Raw genomic sequence first — 19,839 nt, forward strand, 5'->3', positions numbered from 1 at the left:
TCACTAAGGTTGTATTAGAATCGGTTATTTATACAAGAATTAAAAGATTAGAAGTTCGTATCGCGCCAAATATAAATTTCTTTATTATATTACTTCTCTCCTCTTTATAAAAGTTACGGTGTCCCCAAAATGACCCGGGACACCGAAGTCACCTCCTCATTCCCACCTTTCTTCTCAACCTGTGTTACACCTTCGGATGATCCAGATTCCTTTTCCTCTACTTCCCCATCTTTAACTTCTTCAATCTCCTTCTTCGCCTCGAGAAACTCGACTAGACCTCTTAACGCGACCTCGGCCTCCTCGCTCTTCATCAGCTGCTCGCCTACTTCTGCGGGACTCACTTTTTTCGTTCCTATCAACAGTTCGATGTCTGAAAAGAGCGGATGCTCTGTGATTCGGAGGTAATTTTTGGCAAGCATTTTGAATCCACAGGGGGTGCAATAGGACATGTGGATATGGACGTCCATCCGACCGGGGCGCAACAACGCAGCATCGAGCTTCTCTTTGTGATTGGTTGTGAAGATAATAATCCGCTCGTCCCCGCAGCTTGACCACAATCCATCGATGAAATTAAGCATCCCTGATAAGGTAATCTGCAATTTGTAGAGAGAAACAAAAAGATAAGCGAAGAGAGCAGCTAGCTATTCAAGTAAAACAAAAAAAACTGACTAGTTTCCCTGATTTTCTTCATCTTATTTATCTTCCTCCTATTATATGCTACAACTAATTCATGATCCAAACACGGCCCTAAGATGTTCGGTTTTTTGGTGTAAGAACAAGAAATTCATTAATAATAATAATAAAAAGTACAAGAAACAAGCCAAATAGGAAGACAGTCAAAGCAGGGACCAAAACAAACAACAAAAAGAGAAATATCTGACCCTCCCAAATGAGATGCAAAAGCAACTAAACATGAGGATCATTAGAGAATATCAATTCCTCAAGCACCTGCAAAAAAAACCATTAGAGAATCATGAGCCGAAAAAGGGTACTATTGAAGCACCGGATGTTGTGGGGCACGGTACACATAAAGATCGTTGCAACTATCCTCAATGGTATGCTCTCGTTTGCGCTTAACGGCCTTTAGATTTGTAAGCCCAATTATCACAATGGCATTGGATGAAGAAGTTGAAGCTAGTACTAAAAGCCATAAAGCTAGAACAAAAACTTACCCCAGCAGATCCATGGACGCTATGTCCGAAAGGATCCATAGGCCTAGCCGCTTTTAATGCCGCCACCTTCCGATCCTGCAACTCAATGGTGCAATCGATGTCCTCCACCACCAAAATCGACCGATTCGCAGTCGAAATCAGCAAATCTCTCAGCTGAGAATTACCCCTTATATCAGTCAACTCCAAATCGTACACGTCGAAATTCAAGTAATTCGCCATGGCCGCGATCAAGCTTGATTTCCCGGTTCCGGGGGGCCCGAAAAGCAAGTAACCCCGCTTCCACGCCTTCCCAACTCGTCTATAAAAGTCCTTCCGCTTCACAAACCGCTGCAGATCCTCCATCACGGTTTTCTTCGCGTCCGCTTCCATTGCCAGAGTGTCGAACGTCGCCGGATGGTCCAGGTTCACGGAATTCCATGGGTTCCTTCTCGGACCCCCCATCATCCGGTCGTTCTTTAGGGTCCAGAGCTTCAGTGTTCTGTTCTCTTCTTTTAAGATCTTTGACTTCTCCAATATGTGAGGCAAGTACTCGTTGATTACCTGCCAGGGAGATCAAAGAAATACGTTCAAAGAGTGTAATTTGATGAACATGTTGTCTATTGGAATACTACTAGTTTCTATAGATAAATTTTTGGTTGCCGAGCGGGTAGTGGTATCTGTCATTGATTCCAACCGTTTAAATATGCTTTGAACGGCCAAAATTTATTCCCTCTCTCTCCCATCACCCCACCACTCTCTCTTCTCTTTTGAACGGCTATATTTTGTAGTAATTATAATCATATGTTGTAATAAGTGCGATCATAAAACATACTCCTATGTATATAGTCATTTTTTGTTGTAGGTATAAGTGCAATTTTTTTGGAAGAAAACTCACAAAACCACCTCGTTTTAGCAAATTTAGCCTACTTTTTTATGTGGTTTTGATCCAATAGATGAGATTCACCCATTTTTATCTAATGGCTGAGATTTACGGGGGCATCTCCTAATACCACATTGAGGCATCATAGAAAAATTCGTGGCAATGACATGTGCGAATCTGCGGGGTTGTCCGACCCCACGGGAAAAAAATACTTATTGTCATTATCGACTTTGAGATTATTTAAATACTTATGTGAAAAAATCAATGGCATTGCAATCTTCTACTCGTTAGTTGGTAAGTTTAGTTGATCTCTTCTTGTGTGAAATGCCCATTTTAACAATAAAAAACACTATAAGCACACCATTTGGTGTTACACAAAATACACACTGGAATGTGTGGAACCCACCTTGGAGTCCTACCCAAATGATCCGAACCGTTCAATAATTTGTTTAAAATTAACATGTTTTGAAAAGCCCTCATGAAAAATCAACTTAGTCGGATACGGTAAGGACTTGTTCAAATTTTGGTCTGTGAATTTATAGGACCAAAAATTGAATGGCTTAATCTTGATTAAGCCTTTACCGATATCCGACTAAGCTGATTTTTTTACAAAGACTCTTATAATTAAAAATATTTTAAACAACTTTGATCTTTTGTGTGGGATCCGAGGGACTCGCACAATCCAGTATACATTTGATGTACCCATATTTTTTCTTTTTGATAGTTAAATGGGCATTCCAAAAGTTTTAACACTGACCTATCTGTTGACTAATAGTTGGATGTAATTGAAATGCAGCACCAAACCACTGAGGGCAAAAAATAATTTCCCAAACACGGAGGGGGCATTTGTACTTATAAGGGAAACCTCGTAGGTTAAGGCTTTGTTCGTTTAACATATTTACTTTGTTTTAACTTTTTTTTTCAATCATTATCCTACATCTTTCTCTAATCATTATCCTATTTTTTCAATTATTAATTTATTTCTCTTTCTATCTCTCTTAATCATTACTCCTCTCTCCAATCACTACCTTATTTCTCTCTCCACCCACTACTAAAACTAAAATACCCAAAATTACTAAACGAACAAGGCCTAAGTGATCTTTACCCTACGAATTATCAAAATTTGCCCGGGGGGGGGGGGGGGGGTGGGGAAACCAAAATGCCGTCTACCAGATACTATCAAACTCGCTGTCCAATTAGTTAGTATTTCTTTTGTTTATTAAATTTGATTTTGGCAAATCTTATCACCTCATCCAACTAATTAATAACTAATTTCTCCCTCCTCTAAAAGATTCGCATTTATATTAATTTTTTTTCATTATTTTGGCTATAGATTGTTGGAGGAGATTCTGATTAAGTGACGTTTGTTTTGGTAAGTTTCTTTATTCTCTGGTAATCAAATTTGGAAATAGCTTAAATCTTTTGATTTTGGTAATTAATTAGTCAATTACCGGGATTTAGCTTCTTGTTTTGGTGTTTCCCTTTCGGTACTAGTTTTCTAGTATAAAATGGGTTGTAGGTAGGGCTGCAAACGAGCCGAGCCGAGCCGAGTTTTAGAGTGTTCGAGCTCGGCTCGCCAAAAATTTAGTTGGCTCGAGCTCGGCTCGAGCTCGTGACGAGCTGCAGAACTCGAGCTCGAGCTCGGCTAGAGAAGTATTTACAGAGCTCGAGCTCGGCTCGTTCGGCTCGTTTATGAAACAAATATATATAAATATATATATAAATAAATATAAATATATATAATATAATTGAGCTCGCTAGCCAATTCGAGCCGAGTTTCGACTAGCTCAAGCTCGGCTCGTTTACCAAACGAGCCCAGGACTCGAGCTCGAGCTCATTCGTTTGTGTCTCGAACCGAGCCGAGTCGAGCCGTTGTCGAGCCGAGCTCCGAGCCGCTCGCGAGCGGCTCGGATCGTTTGCAACCCTGGTTGTAGGGTGGCATTAGGCCATCCACAGTGGTATAATCAAATGCCAATTGTTTTTAAAATTAACAATGTTGTTGTAAAAGATCGCTCACAATGGTATAATCAAACTTAGCAACATCCATAGAAATAATCAAATTTTTGGCTTTGGATAACCAAAACTAGCAACCTTTTTCAATAATCAAAATTTGTGAACCCTACACCACATAAGTTAACTAGTTTCAAAATTTGTATACACACGTGTTTCAACTGGTATTTTCTTTTTCTCTTCTTCGCCTACTCTTTTTTTTTTTTGGTAAAAAAAATAAAATTGAAGAATAAAAATTTTATGTAGCCAAGTTTCTTCGCCTACTCTATGTCTTCTTCACTTCACCCACAAACTATTTCTCTTTCTTTTCCTTAAGAAGTGAAACTCATATCTCTCGATCATCTACAATTCAACTCATCGTTGCCGGATTAAAGTGTTTCACTCTTCTTTCCTGTTTCAATTCCCCCCCCCCCCCCCCCCCCCCCCCACACACACACACACACACACACACACACACACACACCCCACCAAAAAAAAATTCATAATAGGAGGGAAGGAAGTCACCAATTTTTTTTTTCCAAAATTAAGAGAGGGAATTGATATATTTTAACCCATAAAAAACATAAATGGAAGGAAGTGAATGACGGAAAATAGAGGGGGATAGAGAGTGAAATTGTAGTGGACCCCATATTTTGGTTATGGACTAAAAGTGACCATAGTAAAGCTTAACATTGTTAAGCTTAGAAACCTCTTAAGTGAATAATCAAAAGCTGATGTGTCAACTTTTGATTATTCTTTTTTGATTATACCACTGTGGATGGCCTTAGAAGAGACAGTTGTTTATGAATTAAAGAAAAACCGAGATTTATCTCAATATCGTTTGTTTAAATAGTCCACCTTTGGTTCAAACATTGTTTGTGTTTTTTTCTTGTAATTATTAATTTCATAAAAGGAGGCTACGCTGCATCTGGGAAGAGCATGGCAACAACATATCTATTGTTTTCTTATTTTTAAGCATGGCAGCATGTTGGAAAATAACTTCGACCAAATTAGTTTGATAAGTGATTTTATTTTTTTGCTAAAAAAGGGGTCAAATAACTTTCTCTAGTCAGCAACGTACAGTTGTATTTTCATTTTTTATCACACATTTAATAGTCCTATTCCACCAAAACAAATAATGCATCCTGCCTGCAGGCCGGAAGAAGAACCGAGCTCTTTGCGAGCAGCTCAAGGCTCGACTCGTTAGGGCTCGCTCGGTTTGGCTCGTTTAATAATCGAGCCAAGTTTAAGCTCGAGTTTTGGCCTCATTTCGTGAACGAGCCGAGCTTGAACTCAATTTTTTTTGCTTGTTTGATTAACAGGCCGAGTTCAAACACAAAAAGGCTCGGTGGACGACAACATGGTCAATGGGCTTTATGGTTTTCGGTCTTCGAGCTCAATTTTCGAGCTCGTTTCGTGAAAGAGCCGAGCTCAAACACAACTAAGGCTCGGCGGACGATGAAATAGCCAAACATATTTACCTTGTCCTTCAACTTCTTATGGAAAACGAGTTCAAAGAACCGGACCTCCGTTTTGAGAGTCGACCCGGGAAAAGAATCATCTGGGTTCGCAACATGCTTCGCCGGCACTTGATGGCTCATCAATCTCCACCTAAACCGGACCCCACAGAACTCATCGCTCACCTCCTCGTTCTTCTCCATCCACACCATGATCTGCTTCTGCTTCTCGGGCTTCGTCACCCTGAACCGCCTCGTGTCGGGCCTGATCACGGTGGCGAGGTAGAGCTCGGCGGACTGGAACAGCTGGTTGGGGTACAGCCCGTCGTACTCCTCCACGATCATGGTGACTTGGTTGGAGAAATATCCGCTGAGGAGTCCGCGGAGTTTGAGGAAGAAGTAGCTCTGGAATTCGCGGGGGATGAGGTCTCTGGCCACGGAGCGGATTACCATCGCGGTCGCGGCGGCAGAGGCGGCAGTGGAGACTACTGTCTTTAGTGAGGGCATTTGGGTGTTTGACAACATGGCTGGTTCTGGGTTTGGTTTGGAGTTGAAGGGTTTATGGAATTTTGAGTGGGATCTTTGGTTCTGGTTTTGGTTTTTGATGTTTTTCAGGGGGTCTCAAATCAATGGATTGTCAAGAGAAAATAAATAAGGTTTTGGTAATGGAATTGGTCTTTGGGTGTCTCAGCTTAGACTAATGAAGAATGGAGGACTGAAGATGAAAGGTAAACTAAAAAAAGACTTTGCCGGCCGGAATGCCCGGTCAACGATGTCGTTTTGATAGATGGAAATCGTTTTGGGGTAGGGCTGCAAACGAACCCAACTGGTCGTGAGCTGCTCGTGGCTTGGCTTGCCTCCACTCGTTTAGTAATTGAGCCGAGCTCGAGCTTGAGATTTAGGCTCGTTTAGGAAATAAGCCGAGCTCAACACTTACAAACTCGGCTCGGCTGGCTAAATTTCGATTTTTTAAAGAGGGTCGTTAAATACACGATCTGAGTTAGAGCTCGAGTTTTAGGTCTGTTTAGTAAATGAGCCGAACTCGGACATTATGAAGCTCAGCTATGTTTGCACCCCTATTTCGGTGAAAATGCAGCATGGGAATTAGGATTGGCAATGGGGACGCGTTGGAGCCGAAAGGTGCTACCGTGCTATCCCCAAACTCTTTCCCCGTCCATGACCTAATTCCTAACGGGGATTTGTTTTTTTCCCTCTATCCCCGCCCCAATTCGGGGATCCAAAGGTTTACCTAATAAAAGAAAAAACAGATTTCAAAAACAAAGACGGGCATAATACGTAAGCCAAAATGCTAATTGCTAGATGTCATATGTGGCCTTGCGTACACCAAAAAAGCAAAATAGGCTACCATAGGGATCTTTGTAGTTTGAATCTATGATTATAGGGATCTTGGTGAGGTGTGGGGTGCGATTTTGCGTAATTTTTTTGTTTTTTGTTTTGGGTTTTTTTTTTAATTATGTGTTTTGGGTCTCAAATCATTGGATATAGTGAAAAAGAAAGCATTGATGATATGCCTTTTTCGTTTTGATCATGGTTTTGGTATTGGTACGAGGCTTTGCCAGAGAAGTTATTCAATGGGCATTATGGTTTTCAGTCATCGAACTCAAATTTTGGGCTTGCTTTGTGAACGAGCCGAACTTAATACTACATAGCTGGACTTGACTCGTTTATAACCAAATCGAGCTCGAGCTCAATTTTTTTTTGCCTCTTTGATAAACGAGTCAAGCTCAAAAACAACAAGCTCAGCGAAAAATGAAATAGTCAAAACATATTTTACCTTGTTCTTGAACTTCTTATGGAAAACGAGTTCGAAGAACCGGACCTCCGTTTTGAGAGTCGACCCGTGAAAATAATCATCTGGGTTCGCGACGTGCCTCCCCTGCACCTGATGGCACCGCAACCGCCACGTGAACCGAACCCCGCAGAACTCATCGCTCACCTCCTCGTTCTTCTCCATCCACACCATGATCTGCTTCTGGTTCTCGGGCTTCGTCACCCTGAACCGCCTCGTGTCGGGCCTGATCACGGTGGCGAGGTAGAGCTCCGCGGACTGGAACAGCTGGTTCGGGTACATCCCGTCGTACTCCTCCACGATCATGGTGACCTGGTTGGAGAACCTGCCGAGGAGTCCGCGGAGTTTGAGGAAGAAGTAGCTCTGGAATTCGTGGGGGATGAGGTCCCTGGCCACGGAGCGGATCACCATCGCCGTCGCGGCGGCCGAGCCGGCGGCGGTGATTACTGTTTTCATTGAGGGCATCTGGGTGCTTGACAACATGGTTGGTTCTGGGTTTGGTTTGGAGTTGAAGGGTTTATGGAATTCTGAGTGGGATTTTTGGGTAGTTTTCGGTTTCGGTTTTGGTTTTGGTTTTTGATGTTTTTGGTGATCTCAAATCGATGGATTGTGAAGGGAAAATAAAAAGGGATTTTTGGTGATGGAATTGATCTTTGAGTTGTCTCAGTTTAGACCAATGAAGCATACAATAGGCTATAGGAAATATGTAAATTATATGATAGGAAAGCTGTAGGATTGGAGGAGTGAGACTGAAGATGGAAAGGAAACTAGTTAAAAAAAAGACTTTGCCAGAATGCCAGTTCAACGATGTCCTTTTCCTATATGGAGGTCGTTTCGGGGCAGGGCTGCTCAATTCGTTTAATAATTAGGTCGAGCTCGAGCTTGAGTTTTACGTTCGTTTACGAAACGAGCCGACTCAACACTTAAAAGCTCGGCTCGGATTGCTAAAATTTTGCTCTTTAAAGAGGTTCGTTGAATAAATTAGTCATTTTCGGCTCGTTTACAAACGAGCCGAGCTAAAACTTAAGTTTTAGTCTTGTTTAGTAAATGAGCCAAACTCAAATATTATGAAGCTCGGTTCGTTTGCACCTCTATTTCGGAAAAAAATGCAGCATGGAAATTGAAGGCATTGTGGATTTATTGGCGTATTTTTTCCAGCCACATTTTCCCCGTGCAAAACAAGCCAAGCTTAGGCCTTGTGGAAATTGCAGCATGGAAATTGAAGGCCTTTTAAAAAATATTATCTTATAAAATTAATTGAGATCTATCAAACAAGTTCTAAGATTCATCTTGAATATAAAATTTATTATAAATTTTTATCCGGTTATGACAGAATGATGGACTAATAAATGGAGACGCCGAGGGAATATGTGTTTTGGGTCTCAAATAATTGGATATTGTGAAAAAGAAAGCATTGATGTTGGGAATTCGTTTTGGTCATGGTTTTGGTACGACTCTTTGCCAAAGAAGAGAGGTTGGTATTCAATGGACTTGCGTGTGTGACTGTCTCACCTACAGGTCAACGAGGAGAGTTATTGAGTGCGCCTCGTGCACCCGGTGCTGCAGGATCTTTTTTAGCACATATTTGTATCGGTTCTACCGCCAAGTGTGGGTGGAAAAGAGCTAGAGTGGCGGTGCTCCAAGAACAAACGACAATTTCTCGGTCGATGAGTCATACTGTACATGTGCTACAAAATTGTGGAGGATTGAAAATGGTGGTAGAGAGAATACTGAGAAAGTAAACAATGGACTTTACCAGGGTCTTCGCAACGCGGTATGCTTAAGATCAATGGACTTTCTTTACGGAGTTTTATGGCATTTTTTACCTAACCCATAAGAATGCAAATTTGTTCACCTACGTCCTATCTGACGAGTGCTGAAATTTTCACTAATTCATTGCCTTGATTATAGGTTAGAGCAATTCAAACAGGAGCCTTTGAAGGTTTGGAATAGAAGGTTTTGGGGGATTTTGAGTGGGATTTTTGGATAGTTTTTGTTCAAAAGTGCAACACACACAACGGTTGTATAAAACATAACACACAATCAATCTCTAGCCGTCCATTGCTGTAATAAAAGGCCAGGATTCGCTCAAATTTTTCCCCATAAAAGTTAAACTTTTCCCCATAAAAGTTAAACTTTTCCTTGGAAGAGTTTTTATAAAATCTAGATCTTCCAAATACATCTGAACGGTCAGAATTACGCACACAACCAACACAACGATTGTGCAAATAGCATTTTTGGTTTTTGTTTTGGGGGTTTGGTTTGGAGAGGTTTTAGAAAATTTTTGAGTGAGATTTTTGGATTTTTAGGAGGGGTCTCAAATCATAGGGGCAGGCAACAAGTAGGGTATGGATCGGGAGACCCTATTCCATACCCGATTCCAAGTTCCAAGAGTCTTTCACCATCCCACCCCGTTTCCCATTGGGAATATTCGATAAAGAACTAAACCCACCCCCCGATGGGAATTGGAGTTTCCCCAAATATAACCATATCCAAACAAAAAATTATAAAAAGTCGAGAATGAAAATAAATTGCTATTTCTAATTAGAAATATAATCTCCATTGATATTCTTAGGATATTAAGTACTCCATAATAGGTGGTAATTGATAAGATTTTCTAATTAAAGAGGTAATTATTATTTTTATATATATACACACACTCAAGATTTATACCTATGTTCCTTCCTATATATATTTTTATATTTTATATATAATCGGGGTGGGGATTGCAAAATCATACACGTTCCATAACCGAGCAGATTTTCTTTGAATTCTACCATATCCGTTACTATTGAGGAAAATTTTGAGTAAACCCCGCCTCTATATGAGCGGAGTGGGGCGCGGCGGGTATCCATCGGATATGGGGAAGTTGTCATCCCTATCAAATCAATAAATTGTGAAGAGAAAACATAAGGTAATTTAATTTAACTATTCTACTAATACTGACTTTCGCCCGATAAAAAAGACGCAACTAGTTGTGTTTTGATATTGGAATTGGTCTTTGAGTGTCTCAGCTCAGATCAATCAAGCATACAATAGTATTATAGGAAGTCGTTTAGGGGAAAAGTAAAGAGAAAAGTAAACTAAAAAAAGACTTTGCCAGAATGCCAGGGATGGAAGTCGTTTAGGGGAATTAAAAAGCAACATGGAAATCAAAAAAAAGGCCAGGCAGGTTTATTTTGAGCGTTTTTTTAAATGCCTTTGAATCTTTGATTGGAGGGATTTTGGTGTGTTGTGGTGGTCACATGCATAATTCTTCAAAATACCTGGGTTCCCATTTTCATGTCTCAAGTTATGCTCGTGCTCTCAACTTTCGGTCTCGCGAATTTTAGTAGATTTGTCGTGTGTTTTAAAGATTTTCACACACTCGCGTTCACGCCCATTCGCCCACGCACGCACACGAATTGAAGCTAAGGGCTATTACGCGTGGTCTTTGTTTCGGGTTTTTTGCAATGGTTTTTTTGGGTCTCAAATCAATGGATAGAGAAAAAGAAAGCATTTATGTTATGCATTTTTTCGTTTCGGTTTTGGTTTTGGTATGAGAGTTTGACAGAGAATTGAGGTTGGTATTCGTTTGTGACCGTCTCTCACGTTCAGGTCAACTAGTCAAGGTCAACTGCACATATTCTACGAAATTGCGGAGGATTGAAAAGAGTGGTAGAGAGACCTAAAGAAGACTTCCTTTTCTTTTCTTTTTTATAACTGGGTTAGCTTGCGCACGATTAATTCCGGAGCCTTTAAGGTAACGACCGGGTATAACCTCCAGTGGCCCCAAGATTTGAGATATTTGGCCTCCGGATAACCTGTGACTTTATGGAGGAGTACCTTTTGCTTTCTCGTAATCACTTGACCAAATTCCTTGGAGTTTAAAGAAGAAGAAAACTTTCGTTCCAGAGTTTTATGGGATATTCTGCTTCCCGTTTTCTTTGGGTTTGGTGTCCATGAAAGTGCAATTTAGATCATCCATATACTATGGGATGACTGTCTAAATTTTCACTAATTTATTGCTTTGATTGTATACACACACCAAGCTTCAACTAAGGATGCACGCGAGAATTTTGATGGTTCGAATCATTCAATGTGTATAGAACGTGATTTTAAGAATTCAAACGAGAAATTGGCAAAAAATATGACCGGAAAGGACTTGATCCAAATAGTTTTTTATAAAAATACATTTATAGTGTTTTTATGAAAAATTGCTCAGATCAAGCCCTTTACAGTCATATTTTTTGCCGATTCTTCGCATGCACCCTTAAAATCACGTTTTAAACACATTGAATGGTTCAGATTATCAAAATTTGAGCAGGAACAATGTCAAACTGATAAGGTCCTTAATTTAATAAGTTAAGAACTTCCTTAATAGAAGGGGACTAACACACTCCAAGCTTCTACTCATAGTCCCCTTTCTATGAGAGCATCCTTATTTTAAATAAAATGCGGACATCCCCTTTTTCGATCAAATTTCGATGATCCAAGCTGCTTAATGTGTTCAGAACATGATTTTAAGGGTACCAGAGAGAAATCATCAAAAAAAATGACCGGGAAGGGCTTGATTTGAGCAGTTTTTATTTGAACCATTTGATAAAATACAAACAAAAACTGCTCAGATCAAGCCATTTCCGGTCTCTTTTTTTTTTACTAATTTCTCGTAGGTACCCTTAAAATTACGTTCTGAATATATTGAGCGGCTTGGATCATCGCAAATTGGTCGGGAAGGGACATCCTTAACTTAATAAGTTAAGGGCGCCCTTATTGGAAGTTTTGTGTGTGTGTGTGTGTGTGTATATATAGAGCTGTGCTACGTGCACAGTAAGCTGTGCACAGCAGCCTTTTTCTCCCGCTCCGGATCGCACAAAGATGATCGGAGCCACTCATTTTGTTCAAAATATGTCGTTTAAGGTCTCTGTAAAAAATGAGCTTCGTTCGATATAGTTAGAGGTGTTAACAAAACACCCAAAATGAGCGGCTCCGATCATCTTTGTGCGACCCGGGGCGGGAGAAAAAGGCTGTTGTGCACAGCTTGCTGTGCACGAATCATTTCTGATATATATATATATATATATATATATATAGAGAGAGAGAGAGAGAGAGAGAGAGAGAGAGAGAGAGAGAGAGAGAGAGAGAGATCCCGCATTTTGTTAAAATGCGGGACTTTCATTTTTCGATCAAATTTTGAAAATCCGAACCGTTCAATGTGTGCAGAACGTGATTTTAAGGGTCCTCGCGAGAAATCAGCAAAAAAAAATGATCGGGAAGGGCTTCATCCCAGCAGTTTTCATTGAACCGTTCAATGAAAACTGCTCGGATGAAGCCCTTCCCAGTCATTTTTTTTGCTGATTTCTCGCTTGGACCCTTAAAATCACGTTCTGATCACTTTGAGCGGCTCGGATCATTGAAATTCAATCGGGAATGGGAGTCTCGCATTTTAATAAAATGCGGGATCCCTCTCCGGAACCTGATATATATATATATATATATATATAGGGGCCGGTTCTAGAGACAATACTTTTGACAATATTTTTGACAACACATTTTTTGAAACCCCGCATGGGACCTTCAAACAAATGATCAGAGCCGCTCAATGTATTTAAAACATGTTTTTAAGGGGTCCTGTAAAAAATTAACGCATTTGGATATCGATAAGGGCTTGATCGGCTCATTTAGTTGATTCTTGTCAAACTTGACAAGATAAAATTGAATGAGCCGATCAAGTCCTTGCCGATATCCAAATGAGTTAATTTTTTACGGGAACCCTTAAAAACATGTTTTAAACAAATTGAACAGCTCCGATTATTTGTGTGGGGCTCCGAAAAATGTATTGTCAAAAGTATTGTCAAATGTATTGTCTTTAGAACCGGCCCCATATATATATATTATCGGGACGGTTCAAGGGACACCCAAAAAAACACCTAAAAAAACACCCCAAATTTCAATCTCATAGTTCCCAATCAAATTTTTATGATCAATGTGTGCAGAATGTGATTTTAAGGGTGCCCGCAAGAAATTAGCAAAAAAAATGACACGGAAAGGCTTGATTTGAGCAGTTTTTATTTAAACCGTTCAATAAAAAACTGTTCGAAACTATTCGGATCAAGCCCTTCCCGGTCATTTTTTTTGCTGATTTCGCGCGAGTACCCTTAAAATCATGTTCTAATCACATTGAGCGGCTCGGATCATCAAAATTTGATCGGGAGCTATGGGGTGTTTTTTTAGGTGTTTTTTTGGGTGTTTCCGGAACCGTCCCGTATATATATATATATATATATATATATATATATATATATATATATATATATATATATATATGATCATGTTGATTATAGGTTAGAAACGTATGAATAGGAGCCTTCGAATCTCACTTGGTGAAAACGACAACCATTGTTCAACTTCAACGCCATCACTAATCCAACGAAATCTTTAAAAATTGACATGTCAATTTGTCACATAACTCTTCAAAAACTATTGACGCCTCGAAAATTAAAGTCTACGGAGATGCTTGAGTATTATAATGCTAACAGATCGATGACATGAACAAAACTCAGATTAATGCCACGACAGTAGCATAATTGTATGTGATTACAAATCTTTCTCCGCCACCAATCATCTCATTTACGCTCAATATCTTCTGAAACTTTTCTAGAACGAATCTCTTCCTAATAGATAAACAGAACTAGAAGTCTTTACTAAGGATTTTAGGGCCATTCTATGGGTGTTTGAAGACCCTTTCCTACATATCCAATAGTTTTGCCTCATACAATACTGATCAGTACATTTTTTGGGTAGCAATATAATCTTTTATTTTTCACAACTCCAACCTTCTTTAATTCTCAAGCTCTGTCACACCTTCAGATCCAGATTCCTTTTGTTCTACTTGACCAGCTTTAACTTCTTCAACCTCCTTCTCCTCAAGCAGCTCAATCAAACCTCTCAGCGCGCTCTCAGCCTCCTCGTTCTTCAACAATTGCTCGCCTACTTCTGCCGGAGTCACTTTTTTCATCTTCAACAACCGTTCAATCTCCGTAAAGAGTGGATGCTCCGAAATCTCAAGGTAGTTTTGGGCAAGCATTCTGAACCCACAAGGTGTGCAGTAGGACATGTGGATATGCACGTCCATCCGCCCGGGGCGCAGCAGTGCAGGGTCGAGCCTTTCTTTGTGATTAGTGGTGAAAATAATTATCCTCTCGTCCCCACAGCTTGACCACAATCCATCAATGAAATTCAGTAGTCCAGATAAAGTCACCTGCAATTTAGACGAAATTCAGTACAATGTTTTCTGAATGGATGGGATTTTCTTTGAAAGAAGGTCAAGAACCAAAGTAGCTACTTTGACCCTCTTGCCATGCCTCAGAAATTCGTTTGTTTTAAGATTCAGACCATATCATGGGATTCATACGTGATCAGAGCATGTACAAAGACTTCTGGAAACACAGCATCTCAGGCCTCTCCGTAGTTGATGTAATAATCGCGAGCCGATTAGCCATTGCATACTTTCAGTCTACGAGTTACGGTTTCACACATTGTGTGGATCACTTTTTGTCTCCTAATAACCTAACAATCATAGTAGTTAAAATCTATGACTACTTGACTAACTAAGAGGATCAGGCATACTATTCCGAGAGCCCTGTGCATGTGCATGTGAGAGAGAAACAGACGCAAAGCATACATTTGCAGGTTGTGTTTGTGTGAGTAAACTTGAATTAGCCATGATTCACTTACTCCGCTAGACCTGCAATCATACCCTTGATCAGGCTGACGAAGATCCATAGCCACCAAAGGTTTTCCCACCAGTTTTTTTGCCGCCTTAAACCGATCTTGCAACTCAATGGAGCAATCAATGTCCTCCACCACCAAAATCGACTGATTCGCCGTCGAAATGAGCAAGTTCCTCAGCTCAGAATTGCTCCACGTAGCAGTCAACTCCAAATCATACACATCGAAGTTCAAGTAGTTGGCCATGGCCGCAATCAAGCTTGATTTCCCAGTCCCAGGGGGGCCATAGAGTAAGTAACCCCTCTTCCACGCCTTCCCAACTCTCCTATAAAATTCTTTCCTCTTCACAAACCTCTGCAAATCCGCCATTATATTTTCCTTCGCGTCTAATTCCATAGCTAGAGTGTCGAAAGTTGATGGATGGTCCAGATTCACGGATTGCCACGGCTTTGATCTCGGTCCCCCTAGCCCCCCCATGCCCCGTTCAATCTTTAGGGTCCAAAGCTTCAGTGTTCTCTGCTCCTCTTTTAAGATCTTTGATTTCTCCAATATGTAAGGCAAGTACTCGTTGATTACCTGTGAATAAAAACGAATACATACCTTGAACCACGATTATTTAACGGAAAAGTGAAGCACAGGTTATTCAAGATAGGTCCATTACATATTTCATACATCAATTAAGTATATACAATAAGTTTTGGTACATTTTTGAATTTAGGATACGGCTCAGATACGTGCTTCCTAGGTTGGGAGTACTTGCTGACATAGCTCAGTGGAACCACAATCACCTCACTGCAACCCATTCTACTCAGGGGGTGTTCGGGAGCTATACGTTCTAGATTTTACAACCATAATGAGAATGTGTACAAGTGTTCGATGACATGTGTGGAGTGAAATTTGTAATGAGGTTGTGTGGATGAAATTAAATTATGTATCATCAGAATCTAAGAAACTCCTCCAAATGTGATCTAAATTCTCCATTTCCCAGTTCAATTCTCACAATGCATTTTGATGGATTTATCCCGTTATTAGCTCCCAAATACTCATATAACCCCAATCTGATACAAAAACATGATCCGAACTGTCCATTTTGTTGGATTTACCAAGTAAGTGGTGGTGTTGATGAAAAATAAAATTGCTCCAATCGCTACTACAACCTCATCACCAACCGAACAAAAACACGTTTGTTTTGCAAAAACTGAAACACATTTGTTGGCTTCTCTGATTTTGAAAAAAAGAGACGAGACAAACAAAAAAATACTCCTATATTTTGTTGCTGCGGTTTTAGGAGTTCTTGCGCAAAAATAGAGAAATCAAACATGCGAGGATTTTCCGATAAAATAAGCACACACACAAAAAAAACACTATTATTATCCATCCAAACACAGCTTCCATGGTTTGTATTTTAAGTGATTGTTTGGAACTTGAGGAAAATCAACGAAAATAAAAGGGAAAAAACAGGAAAATGAAAATCTGAAGAAAAAAAAAAGCAGAGAAAAATCTATTGCGCGCTGAAACATCCCCAAATCCCCTTTTCATTTTCTTTTCTTTTCCACCAAAATGTTTCAAACAAACCCTAATAAATATTGTTATTACTTCGTATTGTTTAGTTTAATCCCAAACAAATAATGCAGAATAAAGACCCTAATGAACAACACTACCTTGTCCTTGATCTTCTTGTGGAAAACGAGCTCAAAGAACCGGGACTCCGACTTCAGAGTCGTCGCGCCGTATTCGTAGCCCAACGAGTCCGGATTCGCGACGTACTTCCCGGGGGTATCCTTGCAGAACAACCGCCACTTGATCGGAACCCCGCCGAACCAATCGGTCAGCTCCTCGTCCTTCTCCACCGACACCTTGATCCGCTTCTCCCTCTCGGGCTTGCTCGCCCGGAACCGCTTAGTGTCGGGCGTGATGACGGTGCCGAGGTAAGTCTCGGCGGCCTGGAACAGGGCGTTGGGGTAGAGCCCGTCGTACTCGTCGACGGTGAGGGTGAGTTCGCTGGAGAACCTGCTGAGGAAGCGGCGGAGCCTGAGGAAGAGGTCGTGCTGGAGCTCGCGGGGGATGAGGTCCTTGGCAAGGGAGCGGAGCACCATTGCGGTGGCCGCGGCGGAGGCGGCGGCGGAGAGGATGGGTGGGATTCGTGCGTGGGGAGGAGGTTTCTGGGTTTTGGGCAACATGGTTTTGGTTTTTCTGGGTTTTAGGTCTTGGGGAGCTCTTCAGTGGGGTTTTGGGTGTGAAATCTCGATCAATCGACGGTGGTGGTGTAAAGATGGTACTATGGTAGTGACAAAACTTTGTGCCCAAGGAAGAACGCCACTGAGATACTCCTCAGGCGCTCCTCTTTTTTGTCCCATTAGCCGAACTTTCCTAAATTACCCTCTCAATGTAATAGTAGCATCACTGCAACAATTATTTTCAAAACGCAACAATTATTTTTCAAAAATCCTATCGATATCCGATCACGATAAATTTTTTAATAAATATTCTTCTCAACGTACATTAAAATATATGCGGTTTAGATAAGGGGATACCAAATGCACAATTCTCTAATTTTTTTTTTAAAAGATTCTTTCGGATTTTAGGGCATGAATTCTAAATGAAAAGCTGAACGAAGTAGAATAATTAATTTCAAATATTCGATTCAGCTGATTTAATCCAAGACCACTCGAATAATTATGTTAAAATTATTGAACGGTTTGGATCGTTTGTATGGAATCCCTAAGATAAAAACTACCTCCCGGGCTTTAAACGAACTGAGCAGCTCTTGAGCTATGCTCGTTTACTAAACAAGCTCAAGTTTTTGGCTTGTTTACTAAACGAGCTCGACTCGTTTACCGAGCTTGAGCTCAAGTTTTCAGTTCGTTTAGACTCGTTTAGAGCTCTTCTTATTCGACAAAAGCTTGGCTCGATTACGGAGGCTCATTTAGTAAATGAGTAAGCTCGGCTTGTTAAGGCTCAAGCCGAGCTCGAGCTCAAGTTTTTGGCTCTTTTAGTAAACGAGCCAAGCTCAAACTCGACAAAGATCGACTCGACTTGTCTACAGCTCTCAATACTACCATGGTTAGTAAATGAGTTTAGCTCGAACTCGTCATGCGACAGTGGTGGTGTAGATGCTCTGTTGATGGTAGTGAGAAGAGGAGTAAAACTTTGTGCCCAAGGAAGAAATACATTAAAGAACTGAACGAAAAGACAAATTTTCAAAGAAAAAACGAAAAGAAGACTCTGCCTATAGGGCAGTAAACGAACTGAGCAGATGGGTTCGGCTCGGTTCGTTAATGCTTGGCTTGGTTCAGCACGTTTACTAAATGAGCTCAAGTTTTTGGCTTGTTTGAGCTCGTTTAAACGAGCCAAGTTCAAGCTCGAGCTTTTGGCTCGTTTAAAGCTCGACTTGTTCGATAAAAGTTCGGCTCGTTAAGAAAGGTTCGGCTCGATTAAAAAGACTCATTTAGTAAATGACTAAGCACGGCTCATTAAGGCTTGAGCTCAAGTTTTTGGCTCGTTTAATAAACGAGTCGAGCTCAAACTCGACAAAGATCGGCTCAGCTCGTTTACAGCCATTCAACCTTACCATGGTATCGTTTATAGGATCGTTAAACCGAGGAGGGTTGGTGCCTGGTGGGTTGTTTCTATTTGGTTGGAGCATTTCCAACAGCCTGACTGAATGAGCTCACATCCAGTTTTCATCCCCTCCAGTTCCATCTAATTTCGGTCATTTGTGGCATTTTTCAAATCCATAATAATGATCAGAATCGTTCACTTTTTAGAGTTTTTTTTTTTAGAACTTTGACCACATTGAAAAATCACTTTAATCGGAGAGTGATTGATACAATATTTGATATGATTTCAAAATGGATTAATATTGCAAAAAAAAAAAAGTGTGAAACATTGGATGACAACCTATTTGACACAATAATCTGAAACTTAATACATTTCGACCTCACATTAAATTACATCCAATCGATGTGATTTTTACGTGGTCGATGTTTTCAATAAGCTCTAAAAAACCGAAGTAGCATACCTACCAGACTCAAGAGGACTTTGCATTTTGGGGGATGCTACAGTAACTCGCTGCGGCTGGTAGCAACCCATCCCCCATCTCTCTCCGCGCAAAAAAAGCGGAGGTCCCAACAATCCCTACCAAGCCCCGACGAGGAAATGATCGAACTCATCAATCACGTTGTCGATTCGACGTTGCTTTCGTCGACTCCTCCTGCCCAACTTCTGTTGTTGCAGTCCGCCACCGCCGAACTAGATGTCCAATTCCTTTGTTCACCTATTGCCGTCGACGAATAGCAAAATCGACATCGACGATGAAAGTTCCTTTCTCACTATGAATTTTTTTTGTTCGGTTTTCAGTAACCGTTCTCCAATTTGTGAACAATCCATGACTTAAATTGCGTTTACCGAACAATTTCTCCTTTGAATGAGTAAAGCTTTGGATCGATTTGTTCCATGCTTAAAAGATCCATGGACTTTCTTTGCATAGCTCTATGAGATTTGAGATTGCAAAAAATTTCTCTAACTTATTGCCTTGATTATAGATTGAACTGTTTGAATAGGAGCCTTCGAATCTCACGTTGCAAAGCACCGACAACTTTTGAAGTCAACACCAGCTCTAACCAAACTTATTTTGAAATCAACACTAGCTCTAATCTAGTTGCCATTTAATGTATCATATCTCATGTGAATCTGGCAGGACGTACTCATTTTTTAAAGAAATCTCAGTTCTCTTTTTATTTGAAAAAGCAACCATTAGAGAACAAAATCTCAGTAAAAAATTCGACAACTCTAAATTTGAAGTTGTGAGAGAGGGTTATGTCGATGTCAAAGTATACTTGT

At 40.5% G+C, this 19,839-nt stretch overlaps 2 protein-coding genes across 4 annotated transcripts; both read right to left on the reverse strand.

Moving 5' to 3' along the window:
- Positions 1 to 60: 60 nt before the first annotated feature.
- LOC131325182 (AAA-ATPase At3g50940-like) lies at positions 61 to 8,077 on the reverse strand. Of its 3 annotated transcripts, XM_058357293.1 has the most exons (4): positions 7,318 to 8,053; positions 5,502 to 5,546; positions 1,173 to 1,712; positions 61 to 593 (listed from the first exon to the last, which is right to left on the reverse strand). In XM_058357293.1, exons 1-4 carry the CDS (start codon positions 7,768 to 7,770, stop codon positions 114 to 116), a joined length of 1,518 nt encoding a protein of 505 aa, XP_058213276.1. In that variant the 5' UTR covers positions 7,771 to 8,053; the 3' UTR covers positions 61 to 113. The 3 variants fall into 3 exon arrangements, with proteins under 3 accessions (XP_058213276.1, XP_058213275.1, XP_058213274.1); XM_058357292.1 differs by lacking the exon at positions 5,502 to 5,546 and having other exon boundaries at positions 7,273 to 8,077; XM_058357291.1 differs by lacking the exon at positions 7,318 to 8,053 and having other exon boundaries at positions 5,502 to 6,350.
- Positions 8,078 to 13,810: 5,733 nt separating this feature from the next.
- LOC131325183 (AAA-ATPase At3g50940-like) lies at positions 13,811 to 17,302 on the reverse strand. The gene is made up of 3 exons (XM_058357294.1): positions 16,659 to 17,302; positions 15,004 to 15,573; positions 13,811 to 14,527 (listed from the first exon to the last, which is right to left on the reverse strand). Exons 1-3 carry the CDS (start codon positions 17,175 to 17,177, stop codon positions 14,108 to 14,110), a joined length of 1,509 nt encoding a protein of 502 aa, XP_058213277.1. The 5' UTR covers positions 17,178 to 17,302; the 3' UTR covers positions 13,811 to 14,107.
- Between the last annotated feature and the right edge of the window lie 2,537 nt (positions 17,303 to 19,839).

The sequence above is a fragment of the Rhododendron vialii genome, chromosome 5a, assembly GCF_030253575.1.
Source record: "Rhododendron vialii isolate Sample 1 chromosome 5a, ASM3025357v1".
NCBI classification, from domain to species: domain Eukaryota; kingdom Viridiplantae; phylum Streptophyta; class Magnoliopsida; order Ericales; family Ericaceae; genus Rhododendron; species Rhododendron vialii.